The following is a 19,099-nucleotide window of genomic DNA, read 5'->3' as shown; positions in this document are numbered from 1 at the left end:
AACATAAAAATACTCATTCAATTCACATTTTGACATATTTTCATCTTTTTTTTTTTTTTTCTTGTCATCAACTCAGGCTGCTGATTTTCAGCCCAGCATATAAATATTGGGGTCGGATGTTTAATTATCAACTTTTTTTTTTGGGTGTCTGATCGTCATCATCTGGGCTTTATTGCTTATTACATTTCACCGACTTCCCATGAACTCCGTTATGAGATTTGGATGTTAAGAAAACGCCTCCCTGTGACGCTTGAAACCCAGACTCCGTGTGCATGATGACAATAGATGGGTTTTTAAAAGGTGGTTACATTTTCCTCTGGATCTAAATCCAAGTAGAGAAACGAAATATATTTTACCTGGATAGTTTGTGAATCTGTGAATGTGTTTTTGACTGGAATGAGAAATTACAGTGAAATGACATTTTGCAGACGTGACAATCCGTTATCCTCAGGTGAAACTGGAGCTGTTTTTTACTTTGATACTAATCATGGAAATGGATTAGCGAGATAACATTTGGGAAAGAGTCGTACGTACAGGACATTTCTCCCGTTCCTCCACCGGCAGCCAGAGTTTCTCCCTCAAAATACTGTATAAACTACAAGTAGTGATGAAATACAGCCAACAAACTGCTCAACATGGCTTGAATTTCTGTGCGTCAGTTCTATCCTTGAGTCAAACTAGGAATTCTAAAAGGAACTTTTGGCTGAAAAACTCTTACTTCAATTTATTTCGCTCTGACTTATGTTCAAGTCATCTTCTGTTTCCTGCCAATATCTGAGGATATTTCTCTTAAAGTAAATCTACAATTTAAAAATTGTGGAGGACTTGAGTTGCAGCAGCTTCCAGGTTTCCTTTCTCTTTAACTGACTGTCACATAGAATTCTTTCGCATAAAGTTTTTTATTCTATTTATCATAAACTCAGCAATAAAGACGCTTGTATGTGCCGGAGCGAACGTCGGTGATGGAAAACACAAAATAACAGCGGCGTTACGATTGTCAAACCGAATCCAAAATCCCAGTTAAACGCAGCTGTGAGACGTTGATGTCACAGCTCTAGAGAGAAGATTTGGTGAGAGTCTGGAAGCGAGAGATCAGGAAAGGCGTCAGGTCGTGGGACGGCGTTTCTCCCAGGCTGAGTTCACTCAGCAGCTTCCCGACCAGGGGGCCAAACTTGAAGCCGTGACCTGGGAAGACAAATCCTTACATTGAGTGCGCTGAGGTTTACTGTTGACGTTATTACATTTCTAAAAATACTAAAAAAAATTAAAAAAATCCAATAAATAATAACATAATTAATTTTAATTTATTATTATTTTCTTAATTAAAATACAATAACATATGACAAATAATATGCATGTTTTTGTATTTTGATAGGATCAAGACTGAGTCCATCAGAGGGGCAGCACATGAGATAAACTTTATTGATCCCCAGTTATACGTCTCAATAAATATGAATATAAATATAAATAGGCAAGATAATTACAAGGTAATTGGAAAACGCAAACGAAAGCATAAATAGAAAAAAAATAAAATAAATAGACAGTAAAGAGAACAACAACAACAAGGGTAGGAATAAACAGAATGGGAAAAAAAAGACAGCAAGGGTGAAAACAAACAACCAAAACTAAACAACATAGACAGAGTGACAATAATAATGACAAGAAGACGGTAAATAAACAGAGCGGGCTGAAACCAACAAGGATAAATATAAGACATGTTAGATGTTGTTGTTTTGGCGAGAAGGTCATAGATGGTTGGTGCACAGAGGAGGGGGAGTGAATATATTGGTAGACGGACGCTGGAATTGGAGGTCTAGAGGAAGAAACTAAGAGAAGATTGATGGAGGTGTGAGAGAGGATGTGAAGAGAACAGGGTTAGATGGAGAGGGTTGATTGGCTGTGGAGACCCCTGAAGGGAAAAGCGAGAAAAATGTAAATGTATATTTTTCTATAATATGTTTTTTTTCATCCACTGTGTGTTGCGTTTCTGCGGCTCCAGGGGAGGTGAGAGACAGTGAAACCATGCAAAATCCAAACAACAACAACAACAACAACAACAAAGCTAACCACTGCGCTAACATGCCGCCGCGCATCTACATGTCTAATTTTCCGATCAAACGTACATCAGAAGCCTGCAGCTCATCAATGATTTAGCGCAGCGGCAGCCATCAAACAACCTCTCACAGAAATGAAACAGGTGTCCTCTGCCGATGCCTTCAACCAAAAATAAACACATCTGAATGTTGACCTCTCGTCGTTTTAATGAAGATGACCTCGAGGACTTCTGCAGCTCCCAAAATAAGAAGCTCGTTTTTCAAAATAGACACGTGCATTTTTAGCCTCTATTGCTTGTATGTTACAGTGAAGGCAGGTCTTGCAGAATATAACACACACACACACACACACACACACATGCGTGTCTGCCGTGCCCCCCATGCGGGTCAGGGGAGTTTTAACCCCGAGCAGAAATCCTGACGGTGCGAGGAGGCCGGAGGACAGACGTGTGAGTCACGCCGTTGCTTCAAACCTCATGACTGAACACAGAAAAAGAATAAGAGAGCCGTTGTGATGCCCGTCACCGAGCATCTCTTCTCCTTTCTTTGCGCCTTCAAAGAACGAGGCGAAAGCGCGTCCGTATTTAAAACGTCATCGGCGTCGAGGTCTGAGAGGCAAACGCTGAATGTCAGCGGGGCTGCGGGAATGCGGCAGATCGCCATCCGACAAAAGGTCTCCGCGCTCCCGCCGATTCTGCCGGGCTTTGAAGTCGTAAAAGCTCGGCTCTGACGGTTTCGGCCACGTGCAATTTGCTCTCGCCGGAGAAGGAGAATGGAAAAGCTCAATAGATGGCCGAGCCCATCGGGTGACTTTGTAGCCATGGCAACCCTCCCGACTTGCTTTAAAGCACTTGTGTCAAGCTTTGATGACAAATGCACGGTGTGATGGAGAAGAGAGCGCGGCAACACGTTTATCCCTCTCTTATGGAAAAGCTCTTTGGATTTCTGTTGGTTATCGCTGGTTTTGCTGCTGCAGTTGAGCATACAAAATAAAAAAAGATTAAAAACACAGCAAATTGCATCATTACTAAATTTGACAAATCAGGAGAACAAACTTGGAGCGATTCAGCGCTTTCATCACTTAAATTACACTGGAAGTTGATTTCCGAGTTGTTTTTATCATAAATGGAGAGGAAATGTTCTGTTATCTCGATACAATCAGTCACGGAATCGAATCTGCTGTTTAGATCCGGTTTGTCGCAGGCTAATGATAATGTTTCATGACGGCGTTTTCTAAAATAAAGGGACTGCAATCAAAGCAAATGTATGATCTTCATTATAAAAATGTGTGTGAGGCTGGAGACAGTCCCAAGTCACAGGATTTCAGATATTTATTAATAATAATTCATTTCTGTTTGTTTTTTTTTTCCCCAAAGTGGAAGCAGCGTAATGAAAAAAAAAAAAAAAAGGATTTGAATATAAATATAATTAAAAAGCCGGACGTCAGAAGAGAGCAAGACCAAAAATTTCCATGAATAAATAGAAAGCAGAAAACAACAACAACAACAGCAACAACAATATATTCCAGTATTTTTCACATCAGCTGTGAAAATTACCGCAGAGAACGCAGGAGAATTTGAACAAGCAAAAACAGCCACTGTATTTGAGATTTTTTTTTCCAGATTTTTATTTACCAATTTCGCTGTCCATCCCTTTGGAATCATCCAAATGAAGGACGATAGATGGCCGGTTGAATAGATTCAAAGGTGAAGTGAGGGATGGATAAAATAGATGCTTGGGATCCAGAGAGCTACATATTGAAAATGTCTAATAATGTCCATATATTTCCTGCTCTCCAGTTTCACACACTTTCCTTTCCCCTTCTAGACGGTCCGATCTGCAGCTCCAGACACTTGCATCATTCCTTCTGCAGACACAAACCTCTTCAGCTTCACACACTCGCTCCTCCACTGTCTGCTCATGCTAAACACACTCTGGTTTGATTTTGTTTTTTTCCCCCCAGAACTCGATGTGGTTTCGCCTTCCATACGTTCCTCATACCCCCCTTTTCTTGCACCATACACTCCTATCTCCTGTTCCACACACACATTCTACACCTTCTCCACATTCCTGTTTGGCTCACTCTGTACTCTCCTCTCCCGCTCCACGCCGAGAAGGTAACAAATGATACAAATCCTTTTCTGCTTTTGCCGCTCGTGTTTTCTTGCGGCCCTTGTCAGCAAACAGCCGGTGCACGAGCTGCCAGATCCACTTCTCCACGTGCTTCGTCCGACCGAGACGGTGACATTTTCGTTTTGACATCGATATTTTCTACTTGACACCGCCAGCCTCCGAACTCAGACATGGTGCGAGTTGTTTTTCTTTCAAGATAGCACTTCCTTCGCAAGATGTTCACACACTTTGCAGCAGCCTTATACAAAATTACACCTGGTATTGATTGATCATGTCTTGAAATTTAGTATATTATTACATTTTATATATATTACAATACATTGCATATACCCAATATATTAATTGCATTTATTCATGTTAATGGTTTAACCTTATTTGAATGCTGCATAACTTAAGCATCGCACAAATTGGATAAATATTTAAGGAAAATGTTTTAATTCCATTTCTTTTTTGTTACTACTTACTGAATTCTGTGGTTGATTTTGTATGTAAATTAAATGTGATATTTGTGACTACAATATCACTTATTTCTTGATCATTTATCAACAATTATGTTTTTCATTTAAAATGCTTTGCCAGTTTACTTATTAAGTGCCATCATTAAAAAAATGAATGTGTGGGAGCGGGAAGATCGAGACGTAAACCGCATCATTAAATACCACAATTCTAAGGAAAGAAAAGCTAGAATATAAAATCGCAGTTCAACAACGTATTTCCGATACCGAGGACCGGATAACCTGCAGGATAAGCGGTAGATAATGGATGGATGGGTTTTTCCTTCTATTTAAAATACACATTATTCGGATGCTCTTAATACAAAATACGCATAAAGTGCAGAAGAAAAATTGAAATTGCGACCAATGAAACCTTCCGGTGAAGCAAAGAATAATTCTGCTCAATTTCATCTGATGGGTCAGTGATGGAAGGTCATATCAACTGTTTGACGGAAAAATAATGCAGACGTTATTTGAATTTACACACACGGTAACATAACTTTTTTTTTTTGTGCTGAATCACAATTAATATGGCATCATTCTGTGAATGATGGCTTTACATTGATTTTTATTTGAGAAACTCCAAAACAGGTTGTGAACACTGAATGAAATTCTCTAGAGAAAGTAAGAAAAATGCAGTTGTAACTTCAGATATTTTCAGAGAGAAGAGAAATGCGTATTCCATTGCAGTAATTGGTTCATTTCTCACACCTGCCAAAAGAGCACTGGAAAAGTAAACCTGGCAAAAGACAGATGCATTTAGCTACCGTTCACACACAAGGGAAGAAAAATAGAAAATGGAGGCGGCGAGACCGGCTTCGCCCGGTTGATTACGCTCCGTCTGGAGCGCACCTGTTTATGTGTGTGTCTTTAAAATAATCTTTCTTTTTCATACAATTCTAGCTCAATATCCCTCTTTTGTCTGTGTGTCCGTCTTACGCTGCAATCATCTAGACAGATTATCTAAAACAAGATGGCGTTTTCTTCAATAGAACTGAAAACATCTCGGTGCAACGGATGGTTTTGTTGGTATATTTCGGTCTCGACTCACGCAGTGAATATTTATTTATGATTAGCGGAAGATTACATCACTGAACCTTTGGATATTTAAATGTTTACATAGTTCACGTCGTACACTTGCATCACGCATTTTAAGTCAGTGCAGAGTGAAACAGACTTTCGACGAGCCAAAGAGCTGCACTCACAACATTCTTTAGATAACATTTAAAAGGAAGAAACTGAGCTGAGGCTAAAGTAACCTTGATCCTCAAATCCATTCTTGACATGACGCATCCTTTGACAGCAGGAGGTAATTACGGTGATCACTCGGCCGGCTAGTTAGAAGAAAATGACCTGCTCGGCATCAGAAAATATACCTCTGAAATATACCTCTTTTTCAGAAATTCACACCACCAAATCATACATGTCTTTGGAGGTTCTCGGCCATCTCGATCATTATCATCCGGACACGAAGCGAACCGTGAGGTTCGGGGTCACGCGGCGAGCGGACCGGCGTGCGAGCGGAGCCCAGGACCGGTCCTGGTTCATGGCAAATGGGTGAAGCCAGAGCTTTGCGCCCCGTGCCGGTTGCCGGGTCATTTGCCAATTTCCCCGGGTCTTCCCTGTCCTCCCGTTCCTGGCCGGCACCTCCAAGGATCTTTTATTGTCATTCCGGCACACCTTACAGTCTGTGGTACCACATTTGTACCCAGGTGCGATAGTCGTACCCCCCAAGCGAGCCTTTCCCTCGTCGGTATAAGCCAGCGCCTTCTATCCAGTCGCCTGTTCCCTGCGTTCCCTTCAGCCCGAGCTGGAACGCTCAAAGAGCCATTTGGAAGCGTTTCCAGACAGTAAAAAAGGATTTTGAAATTTAATTTGAATTAATTAACACGGCGTATAACGTTTTATATATATATATATATATATATATTTTTTTTTTGGGCCTTTATGCTATGTATACAAATGCAAGGTTATTTTTAAGAAAAATACTCAATGTCTATTTGAGTCCTTCTTGTATTTATGAAAAAAAGCCAAACATAGATTATCCAAACCAAAAATTCCATCCTCTCTCTGTGTGCCGTCATCATTTTACATTTTACTATACTAATAAACATGCAACACAAGAGCAACAAAAATATTTCAACTATAATTTACTATTTTCTACTCTTTCTGTGAGCACATATCCACATGCATTATGGACAGCAAAGTAAGAACCTTTATAACGTAAGTGTGACAATAAATGTTTTGAATATTGAATCCCAACACATTTTATTCAGATGTTACAAGATGACCATAAGCTTCAAATTTAAAATGACATTTTAAAAATGAGGGAACTAAAATGCATTTTAATTAAACACTCTAAAATTTGCAAAAGCCACAGAGAGCTGAATTAGACGGCGTGTATTTCATTATGTTCTGTGGGTGATTCAAAATGAAGTAGGTAGATATCATGAAACACGTCATAGAAATGGACTGAAATAATATCAAATGACCACAATTTTGTTTTGTTTTTCCACCAAGTCATGTCTGTTGAGCACATGAAAATACAATTTGACCTGACTAAAATAAATTCCACAAGCCTGTGTAAATTCAATACGGGTGGAAACTATCCTCCATAAATGGGATTTGGCGTTGCAGTGTGACGTACCTGAGAATCCTGCTCCGATCACGATGTTGTTGTAGGCCGGGTGGCAGTCCAGCACAAAGTGGCGGTCTGGTGTCAGCTGGGAAAACAGAATTCATATGAAGCTTGAGCTTTAGACCGCTTTCATTTCAAGCCCACCGGTTTGAAAAATACCGTCTTCAGGGTTGGAGTTAAAGTGAGCTTAAAAGCCAGAGCAATAAATGAGTTTTGTGCTAATTTATTCAAAAATGCTGCAGCGACGAGATGATCTTTCACCGGGACACAAACGACACTAAAACATACACGATGCAGCCTTTGTAACTGGAGAAGTTAAGGAATTGAAACGAATGTAATTAAAGACACGATTAGTTAAAATCAGGGTGCACGTGACCTGAGGCGGAGCAAGAAACCCATGTAATCATGGATGTAACAAACTAAAACACTCGCTATTTGATTTGAAAAGAGCATGACTGTCAGGATTTTCAGGGGCATTGGACAAGGTCACTGAGATTCTGTTTTCCTATGGCTTCAGTATGTCATCATGGTAAAAGCTGCTTGCTGTGATGCTGCAGGGCAGAGCATCTGTGCACCCCCCCAACACACACACACACACACACACACACATGCACGAGTGCGCGGATGCAGGCACATGGACAGCTCTGCCTCATCTGACTGAATTCTGTGCAGCATCCAGCAGTTAAAGTAAGAACACTGATGCAGAGTCTTTCACACTTGCATATAGTTTCTTTTTTGGACGGCCTGTGTGAAAAAGGCTTGTGTTGTGTTATAAAATATGTGGCTGTTCTAAAATTGAAGAATCAGCTAAACAACATTGCAGCAGGATGGAGGTTTGGACATCATCCATTAGAAACTCTTCTATGTAGAATATTGGAGATTTGTCATGCTGAAATCCATAGATTTTGGTTTAGAAATGGAAAGAGAAATGGAGATTGGCACCGATTGGTGGCCAATAAAAACAGAGACATTTTGTGACATGGCTTTCTTAAGTCACCAAACACACACACCATACCAGGGGTCGGCAACCTTTAACACCCAAAGAGCCATTTGGACCCGGTTTCCACGGAAAAGAAAACACTGGGAGCCGCAGTTAATTTCTGATGTTTAAAATAAAGGTACCGCTGTATATATTGCTTTTTCATATTTTAACTGCCTGTGGTTGAAAGTGTCGACAACTTGACGGCGTCTTGGCGAGTAAACCGGCTTCCGCGAGTGTGACGTATATTTCAGGCGTCGAAAAATAATAAATATAATTTTATTTTAATATTCAAAGATCACAACAATCTTCCAATTTCAAATCTTTGTAGTTAACAGTCAACAGTTAAGACAATTTATATTTCATTGTATTTCTTATTCTTCCTCCTTTCTACTAGTATCGATTACTGTTAGGTTCTTTACTTGAAACTCTGGCACAACAATTTCCTTCGGGATAAATAAAGTTGTTCTCATCTCATCTCATCCCATTTAGAACTAAAATTAAAAAAAAAAGGAACAAACACAAATAAAATACACTCAATTAAATACTTATAATTTATATTTCAGAGCCACTCGGAGCCGCAGTGTGAGGATGAAAGAGCTCTATATCGTGCACTGTACCACGCACCATATATTTTAAAGGTACTCCCATTTCCATGCGTTTTTTTTGTTCTTTACACAACTTTGCACATGAACTCTACTGAGTTAATATTTTGGGGTGCCCTTACTCACCGTGTACAGGCAGCTCTCCACCACAGCGGGCTCAGGATCCAGGGCAGGGAGGCAGCGCGCCACAAAGCGCTGGAGGATGTCAATGTCAGACCTGTCCGTCTGCTTGTCTCTCTGGTCCGGATCTGCCTTCTTGCCCCCATGGAAACACACCTGCAGGATACATTTGCATCGAAGCTAATTCAGCAGGAGTGTACCGCGCACGTATTTCATGACCGTCATACAAAATGACATTGTCCTTCCGATTGCTTCTCCTTGAGGGATGTAGCTAAACTGCAAAATTGTGCCCCTCTTTGAGTTGCCACCTTATCGCGACGGAGGAGTTGGATGGTCCCAGCGATCCGAGGAGCTAAGTTGTCAGGGGTCTGCAGGGCCCCAAAGCACGGCCCCAAGAAGACCCCCAATGGTGAACAATAAATGGATCTGGTTTTCCAATGCCCTGTCGTGGGTCACCGGGTCCCTCCTTGGGGAAGTGGCTTGATGGCGAGAGCTGCCACCCCTGGACCTGCCAGGCCAACGCAGATCCTGCGTCTTTTGGCTGCACCACCCACGGCGGAGGCCGAGGGGGTCGAGTGCCATATGAGCCGGGTGGCGGGGGATCTGCAGCTGGAGAAGCTGGTTCTAGGAACATGGGATGTTACCTCTCTGGTGAGGAGGGAACCTGAGCTGGTGGGTCAGATATAGTTGGAATCACCTCGATGCGCTGGAGCTCCGGAGCTCTGGTCGGACTCTTGTCTACTCAGGAGTTTCCCCCAGTGAGATGCTTGGGGAGATGTTAGCATACCGAGGCTACATGTTCTGGACACTCGGGTGAACAGAGTGTGAGAAAGTGTATCAACTCCCGCCTCCGGCAGAGCTTCCACTACATCGTGAGGGAGAAAGGGGATTCTTCATATGATCCAAATGACTATATGAACACTGATAATGAAGATATTGTATGTTGGGGGGCAAAATTCATTTCATTGATTTATTTTCCAACTGGTGTAGACATTCAGGCTGCAATGCAACACTGCATCGCAACAAGAAAATGAGGGACTGTTAATCAATGACCCCCCCCCCCTGTATTCTTGTACTATAAATACTTCTTAATGTCTTATAAATAGTACATTTAAATTTTGAAGACAGATGATTTTTCAGGGTGTGACTGTTACGTTCTTTCAGCAGATCATATTTAAGATACATAAGTGACCCTACGTAGTCAATGTCAAAGTTTTTTGTAGTGCGTTGCACGCCTTAATGACATGAATGACCGGTTTGGAAATGACAATGTAATTGGAATAGTTTCAAAGAGTTAGTAAGTCAGTCGTTAACATAATTTCTTTTTAAAAAGTATGACGATTCCTCTCTTTTGTTATACCACATCCATCAGCAGAGAACTTATTCTTATATTCAGCATCACTTCACATTTGAAAAATGCGTTCTATATACACTGGGAAATCTGTTAATTCAAGTGAGAAATTTATACCTGTCAAATGACAAAAGAGGAAAGGAAAAGAGGGCTGAACACAAACTTCCAAAGCTGCTTTAATGTGCAGCTCCTGTCAGGCAGGTCTGACACACCAAGTCTCGCCCTGAGATTACAAGCACATCGGGGGGCTGAACTATTCAAATACCCCCCCAAAAAAAGAAGCTGGATTTATTTTTCTCTGCTTTAGACGGTGTGCAGAGAAATCCTAATAGATTTATGGAAATATCAAAATTATCATCCACATTTAGGATTCATGTAACAGCCCATGATATAGAGCCGGTTAATAATATCATCATTTTCACTTCCTGGAGAAACACAAATTATAAAGTCTGCTCTTTCCGAGTATTTCCATTTAGTTATTATTCAAACGCTGGACATACGGTAGCCTTTGTGGCGGCATACCGGGATGAATAATGCTATGTGGCGTCACCATCTGTCCCCCTCAAACCCAACACATGTGGCCCGCTATTAAGCTGTGAGCTCCCGCTGGACGCTTTTTTGCCAAAAATATGCCCCCAAACCCGAAGGAGATGTGCCATCAAATGATGGGGGACCAGAACTACTTCCAGGTCCAATGACTAAATCTTGAGTTTGGTGCTTTTCCAGTAAGAATCTAAGTCCCCATGAAGGTTTTTGCAGTTCCAACCACAATCCTTCTTTAATCAATAATTCAAAGACCCGTGGGGATGACATACAGAATACATCTGCAACACTGTCAACATGTAAATATGTATGATTTAAGATGCCTTGAAATACACATGAAAAAAAAAAGAAAAGCCGTAACGAGGCGCTGTAGATACTGCTAGCTGGATGAAACACTTCATAAACAAAGCCACAGTACATGACAATTTGCAACAAATTAATTTTAAAACTTAAATCTGTTTGTCAATAATTGTTTGCCTCATATTAATGTTTTACAATACAAACATGTCCCATCTTTTTTGTGGTTGAGCCGTAACGAGTATCTTCAGACCTGTGGAATTTGACAATATTTTTGCAGCAAACTTCTTGCCAGATAAAGCAATAAATGTATTTTATTTGTAACCATATCTGTTTATTTTCTCCTAAATTTGTTATGTTTGTAAAGTCAAAAATGGGTTATGTTGAGAAAACATAACAAGATTTGTTCTTTTAACATTTTGTGCAGACACCAAAGTGAAACCTAAAAGTACATGTGAAGCGTATCTCATCAATGAGATTGAAATTACATTTTATGTAATTGTCAGCCACTTGTTTGCTGAAAAAAAAGAATAATAATAAAAAGGGAATTGTGTGTAAGTAACCACGTTTACCTGTATCTGACCCCGCATTTCTCCAGAACACAAATAATTTCGTCCGACATGTTCACGTATTTGCAGTTTAGATCCCATCAAATCAATATTTAGATAAATAATAATAAAAAAAAAAACAAAAAAAAAACAAGAAAAGATGTCATATTTTTGAAACGCTATAGCAACATTTAGTTCATGTAGGTTAGGTGGAAGGGAGGATGTGCTTCCATGAGCTGGCTAAATGTTGAATAATGAAGCCCAAATACCACGTCAAGCATGAGATTCAATTAGCTGACAAAATGAACGATCATCAAAACTACTTTACGTATATTTTCTATAAATAAATTGAGAATATAGAGTGTCTGGAACCTACCTTGACCAGGCCTGGGTACTCGTTGGAAGGGAGACCATAGATGTGCTCCTTTGTCTCCTCGCATTCTGTTTGTAAAAAGCAGGGGAAGCGTCTCTTCACGTTGTACGAGTCAGGAACCTTCTCTTTCCAGTAGCACACGTTAATTTTTACCACCTGTAGCAATGAAACCATGAGTTCAACTGTTTAACCAGGACTAGTGAAGTTCAGCACAAAGGTCTTGGAAGACACATGCATGTGATTTAGAGTTGGCAAGTTATAAATACACAACGGATCTGTGGCACTTCTGTGCCGCCAGTTATTAACACATGCACTTTGTTAATTGAAAGAATTGTAAATGGAACAGAAAATGAAACAGGCAGCGTAATCTTTGGCTGAACTGATGAACAAAGAAGTTCATCTTCTACGTCAACAGCGAGAAAACTGATCGATCTGATTTGATTTCCTGATCACCGTTCTCAGGACATGCAGTGCAAATACCCCCAAAAATATGGATTATGGATTTCATATAAATTCAATATGACTTTATATTGCTCGAGTGTTGCGATATCCCCATTTCTTTTTTCACTTCTTTATGAACATCGCCCGAAACGTGGCTTTCCGACTGGCTTTTACTCGGGTTGAAAGTTAAAGAACCGACCAATAGAAGAGCAACGCCGCTTGCCAATTTTTCGGACGAACAATCTTTCGAAGCCAAGTAGATTGAAACAATTGACAATATTGCACAGAGATCTAAAAGGAAAACCAAATGTTCAAACTGCATATGATCCCTTTTATATACAAGCTATTTGCCTCGATTAGATCCGGTCCTTTGTTTTCGATTCTTGTCAGAGACATTATTGAAGAAGAATCAATAACGCCTGGATCGAGTGTAAGCACAAATGTGAATTAGCAGCACTTAAACCCTCTGTGATCGAACATTAGAATGCAACATGTGGACCCTCGCCAGATGCAATTGCAAAAGGAGCTAAAACCATGACAGGGATTGTTTGGTCCGTCTTGTCGCAAGAGGGAAATTTCAGAATGAGGATTTAATGAAATGTACACATGGTTGTACAAATGATGTCCATCTAAGGGTGGTAGTACGAAGGACACATTGTTCAGGAGCTTTCAGTGTAATGAACTAACCGGCTGTGCTCTCATTCCCAAGGAACATAAAAATTCACAGCAGCACTCCAGCAAGCCAATGAGCTCTGAGCCTGCGCTTTTCCAGCAGTTCACTCAGGCATGGCAGTCCCCAGGCCCCACAGCCTGCTACCGACCTGAATAATGCAATTCCAATATCAACTCCAATTCTCCTCTCCTAACAGCCGTCCGCTTGTTTTCCCATCACTTTCTTATTTCAGGCTGGGTGGCAAACTCCCAGACGGAGGGGGGCCGCTTTGACGACCGGGACCTTGAAGCACGAGCGCTGCAGCGACATCTGCAGCTGGGAATTTAAGGGGGCCAAAAGGCAAAACTGGAAAATCCTGCGCGAGGGTTGGTGTGAAACAACTGCGGCATGTTTTCAGAAGGTCTAAATTTTTCCAGGTGTGCAACGGATTCTCAGTAGCAAGTGGTGAAAAACATTTAAGCAGCAAAGTTGAAATGAAACAATACTTAGTGTGAAACCGTGGCGGATAAAGACAACAAACACCAGCAAACACTAGTGGCTACAAAGGTAAAATATGGCGTCCAGTCGCCGAATTTGGATCTGAGAAAACCTTGAACATACAGCAAAGGTGAAAGGTGAGCATATTTACCAATATACATACATATATATATATATATATATATATATATATATATATACTTATATAAATACAGGCATACATACACTTATACACACACATGCATATATACATGTTCATATGTATATACCTATATATATATTTTGACACATATATTCATATACCTACATACAAAATATATGAATATATATGTATGTTTATGTATACATTCATGTGTAAAAGAATGCATATATATATATTTATACCTACATATGTAAGTATTTGTAAGTATCTATATATGTGTATGTAACTAAGTATGTATGTATGTGTGTCTGAATTCTTATGTGTAAATATGTCGATATGTATGTGTATGTATATGCATATATGTGTATAAATGTATGTGTATATGCAGATGTATGTGTATATATGTGCATGTGAAAAAAAAATATACACAAACATATATATCCTCATATGCAAATACATACATACACATATACACACATTCATTAATACACACATACATACATATACATATATACTATACATACAGACATTTATACTTATATACACATACATTCATATACAGTTATATATGTATATGCAGATGTACACATATACATACATATTTACAAACATATACATTTATACATATACGCACATACATACATATATACACATATACATTTATATAAATATATATATATATATATATATATATACACACATATATACAAAATGAATTACACATATAAATACATAAACATATATATATATATGCATACATACATATACATTTATATATATATATACATTCATGCATATATACATATATACACACATACATACATAAACTAATATACATATGTACATACATACAAACATATACATATATGCATATGCATACATACATACATACATACATATACATACATACATACATAAATATACATGCAAATACATATACAAATACATACATTTATACACGCATACATATGTATATATATACACATGAATATACAAAAATATATTCATACATGAATACATACATACATAAATACATTACATAAATACACATGCATACACACATACAGATAAAACTTAAAATACATTTTAGTTAAATAATATTTTCAAAAGCTGCAGGAGCTGCATTAGACCCGGGTTGCCGACCTGCAGCTTAGACCCTGTTCTACACATAGTTTGATTATAATAATAATAATAATAATACATAAGATTTGTATAGCGCTTTTCAAGGCACTCAAAGACGCTTCACAAATGAAAAACAATTGTTTTTATTTTGCAAAAAAAAAATTTTTGAAAAATTTTGCAAAATTGTTTTTTATTGTAAATTGCATCATTTACAATTATGAATTGTAGACCAGAAGTCAGAGATCCTCGGGTTTAAAGCCTCATAGCTCTGCCGTGATTCGGTAACATCATCAGCTCAGAGTCTTAGAAGAGTAATTTATTCATTAAAAAATCTTTGAGAAACACATTTTTTTTTCTCCAATGTATATAGTTCCTAAAAAACATGCATTTTTGTGCACTACGGCACTTTGTGCACTTAGACAGGCTTCAAAGACTCACTTCACTGTTACATTTAATAGGTTATTTTTGTGCAACTCTGTTTATGTACAAGCTTGAGAATAAGGGGCACGAAAGTAACTGAATCGTCCATTTGATCAAAATGAGCTGCATTTCCTTGACAAATGGAGGGCTAAACCCATCATAGTAAAATTGCACAAAGTAAACCTACATTTCTAGGCTAATGTACTTTATTTCAACACGCCCATTAAAAAAAACAAAAAAAACAACTCACTTATATGACAAATTACCGGTTTTTAAATTTGTTTATTCATCGTCCCACCATGTATCCAGAACTAGGTTATAGTAGCAGCAAAATGAATAGGTCGAACCAGGTGTCCCGTCTCCAGCAGCACACAATAACTCATACTCAGGGACCCAAAAGAGGCTGGGTAAATAATCCCTTCAGTGAGCTCTGGCTCCTGCCGGATAGAAACACCCAGAATACGTAGAATGAGAACACAGGAATCTGGAAAACATTTTTATCAGATGCTCCAAACTCCTCTACTGACTCCCTTTCTCCTTACGAGCATTGGCTCTTCTCTGAGCCCCACCTGGATGATGTGCATCATCTGCTCTGCACAGGAAAAACTCCTTTCAGACATTTGTTTTCAAGAATTCTCTTGTATGGTCACAACAACATAAAGTTTGTGACTAAAGGAGAAAGTTTGAACAGAAATACTGTGGACGGGTAAGTTGAATGTTTACCTCAGTCTCTAAGCTACATCTTACTGATGCAGTGCTCATCCAGCGATACGTTTGCATTCCATCCAACCCCAAGTGGTGAACAAGAGATCAAGATACTTGACCTCCTTTGTTTGAGGCTTCAAATGGTGAGGGGGCAACTGGATACTGTCTCCGACTTGTAGATGTTGACACTCATTTTGTCCGATTGGCTTCAAAATGCCCCCGTGCTCACTGGAGGTCACATGGAGATGAAGCGATCAGGAGCACCTTCTCCACGCAAAGTAGAGAAGTGAACCTGAGCGACCCTAAGAGGTGACCCTCCTTTCCATAACCCCAAAGAGAAATCCTCTCCATGAAGACAACCAACACAATTGCTGTCAAAGAACAGCATTAGACAGAGTTTTACGGAGACAAAACAACTCAGGGAAGCAACCCCAAAACCCAACACTTCTGCAGATCCACCAACGAACATCCTGTCATACACATTCTCAAAGCACAGGGTGAACGTTCTGCCACGAGACATCCAGGACTGATCCACTGCTCAGCAATATGGATGACAGACACATTATTACTCCTAAATCACAGGTTTGATCAGTCGGGGTCTCTTATGTAAGCTTTCCTCAGGAGGCTGAGCGGCGTGACCCCCCTTTTGGTCCGGACATACCATCAGATCGTCCCATTTCAAAAACCTGGGACCACGTCTGAGGTGCCACTGATCTGCCAGCTCCAATGCGATGCACATGAAATAACCTTCCCCGTGGTCAAAGCGCAACTCCTGATGGTGAGGTCTGTCCGGCTTCTGATTCCAAAAAACTGCGCTATTACAATACAACTCAGATGAAGTGCAGACTGCTGACAAAAGTCACCGCTTTTGAGAATAACTACATTCACGTGGGCTGATCAGGAATCAAATCTGTTCAAAATTCACACATGGGACTATTATAGTGTTCCAATGTTGATGTGCACAGTGCAAAGTGCTTAATCAATGAATTCCTGATAACGGCTGGCATGTTGTTGCATGTTGTCGGGAGCGACCAGATGGATAAGCGTTTGCCTACATTTCATTAGAGCAGTAACACGCTTGTAATATTCAGATATGTTGCGTGTACATGAAGTCTCACACTGCCTTGATAATAAAATTCAGTTTACATACATGTGTTGGTTCCGAAACACAACAAGCCGTGGCACAAATCCTACAAAGTTTTAAATTCAAATATGGGTCTGAATTAGAAGTTAATTTCTCAAATCCCTGTCATTGATTTGTTAAAGAATCTCTGAAATGATAAATGCAAACAAGCTTTTAAAAAAAAAGCAAAATGAAGTAAAGAAAAAGTCAAACATTTAAATGTGTGAGACAACATTTCCCCATAAATTTACCAACATTTTGAAAGAATTTCAACAAGGAATATAAATTGATGCCAATACGAAGGCACTAAAATGACAAAGAACACAAATCCACCCTGTGTCTACCTCTATTTTGCTAAAAACGTAAGGTAAAACTACCAGGGAACGTATTTAGTATAAACTCATCTACCTCCAGTGGAAGCTGTACGCCGGTGTTGGCGAGCACTCTGTTAGCCCACGGTCCTGCTGTGACCACCACGCTCCGAGCTCGATACTGACCGGCGCTGGTTCTGACCGTCACCACGGAGCCGGGCTCGATGTCCGTGACCTTCTCGCCGTCTCGTATGATGCCACCAAGCTTCTGGAACTGGTCCTGCCATGGCAGCGGTATGAAGCATGTTAATAAACAGCCTGAGCTGCAGCGGCTCATCCATCAGCACCTTGAGCTTAGCTTGTAAAAGAAAAAAAAAAGAGGAAATTGGGTTTTGATATTGATATTAAAATACAACCAAACATTCGAATGAAACAACACAGATAGAGTAAATATTGTGAAAATACCACAAAATACAAAATATAAAAAAAAACACATTTAAATCTGTTCATATGGTTTCTGGCGGTATAATGCAAATCTGATTTGAAAAAAAAAAATCAAAAAAGAGATAAAATGATATCCTGTCACATAGGAAAATAATTCTAAATCTGAAAAAAGTTACCAGACAATTTGCGATTTTTCCAATGATCCTTCATAACAAAAAAATGAAAAATAATCTGGTTATAATTCAGAGTAGAGAACTTACTTATTCTTTCCATTTATCTTTTCTAACCACTTGTTCAAAAGTCATCATCCGTAACTTAAAATTAACTGTTTTGGACCTCGAAGCAAAGTAATAATTCTCACTAAAGGGGATTTCGTGGATGTACGAGGACCACAAAGGAAGACGGGACGGACTGGGTGTGTTATGGTTATTGCTGCATATTCATAATTTGACATTTAACCAGTCTCATCTGCTCTCATATTTAATGTGAATAATTGATGAGGACAAAGAGTCACTGTGAGTTTAGTTTGACGCTAACACTCCTAAAAATAATGTATCTCAAATATCACGGTTTCACTAAAATTTCAAACTTCCTGTCCACTTTTTTCATATTTATTATTATTTTCCTTAACGGACAGGAAAATGTTATTTTTTACCTTTTTTTTTAAATCATATCTCATTTCTGTTCTGTTTTTTTTTTTTTTTTTTAAATCAGATTTGCATTATACTTCCAGAAACCATATGAACAGATTTAAATGTGGTTGTTGTTTTTTTATATTTTGTATTTTATGGTATTTTCACAAAACAAAAAAAGTTCAGTTTGTACACAATATTAGACAAGACTTTACCAAAAATATAAATACAGACATCAATTGCACGGCTTGTGTTTTGAAAGAGACGAATCTGTCGACACTGAAAACTCAAATATTGGCGTTCTTGCCCGAGAATCACGATTATCTTTTAAAGACGGGGAAAACACATCAAACAAAGCAAAAACATAAAACCAAATCCATCTGTTCCATCATGGCGGTGATCTATACGACAGAAGCGTGAATGTGTGTGTTCAACCCGGTCAGAACGCTTCCTCTGCTGTTTATTAATGTGAAA

At 39.2% G+C, this 19,099-nt stretch overlaps 1 protein-coding gene across 1 annotated transcript in view; it reads right to left on the bottom strand.

Moving 5' to 3' along the window:
* Positions 1-883: 883 nt before the first annotated feature.
* Positions 884-19,099, bottom strand: part of pipox (pipecolic acid oxidase) — a 30,544-nt gene continuing 12,328 nt past the window's right edge. The window contains exons 4-8 of the mRNA XM_086141066.1: positions 17,647-17,829; positions 12,139-12,291; positions 9,030-9,179; positions 7,329-7,404; positions 884-1,185 (exon numbers count right to left, since the gene is read on the bottom strand). Of these exons, the coding sequence (XP_085997192.1) occupies positions 1,055-1,185; positions 7,329-7,404; positions 9,030-9,179; positions 12,139-12,291; positions 17,647-17,829 (693 nt within the window). The 3' untranslated portion in view covers positions 884-1,054. The remainder of the gene's footprint in view (positions 1,186-7,328; positions 7,405-9,029; positions 9,180-12,138; positions 12,292-17,646; positions 17,830-19,099) is intronic.

The sequence above is a fragment of the Fistularia commersonii genome, chromosome 3 (assembly GCF_037954325.1).
Source record: "Fistularia commersonii isolate RoL2024-O1a breed Wild chromosome 3, RoL_Fcom_v1.0, whole genome shotgun sequence".
NCBI classification, from domain to species: domain Eukaryota; kingdom Metazoa; phylum Chordata; class Actinopteri; order Syngnathiformes; family Fistulariidae; genus Fistularia; species Fistularia commersonii.
This window is presented reverse-complemented; position numbering and strand designations above follow the sequence as displayed.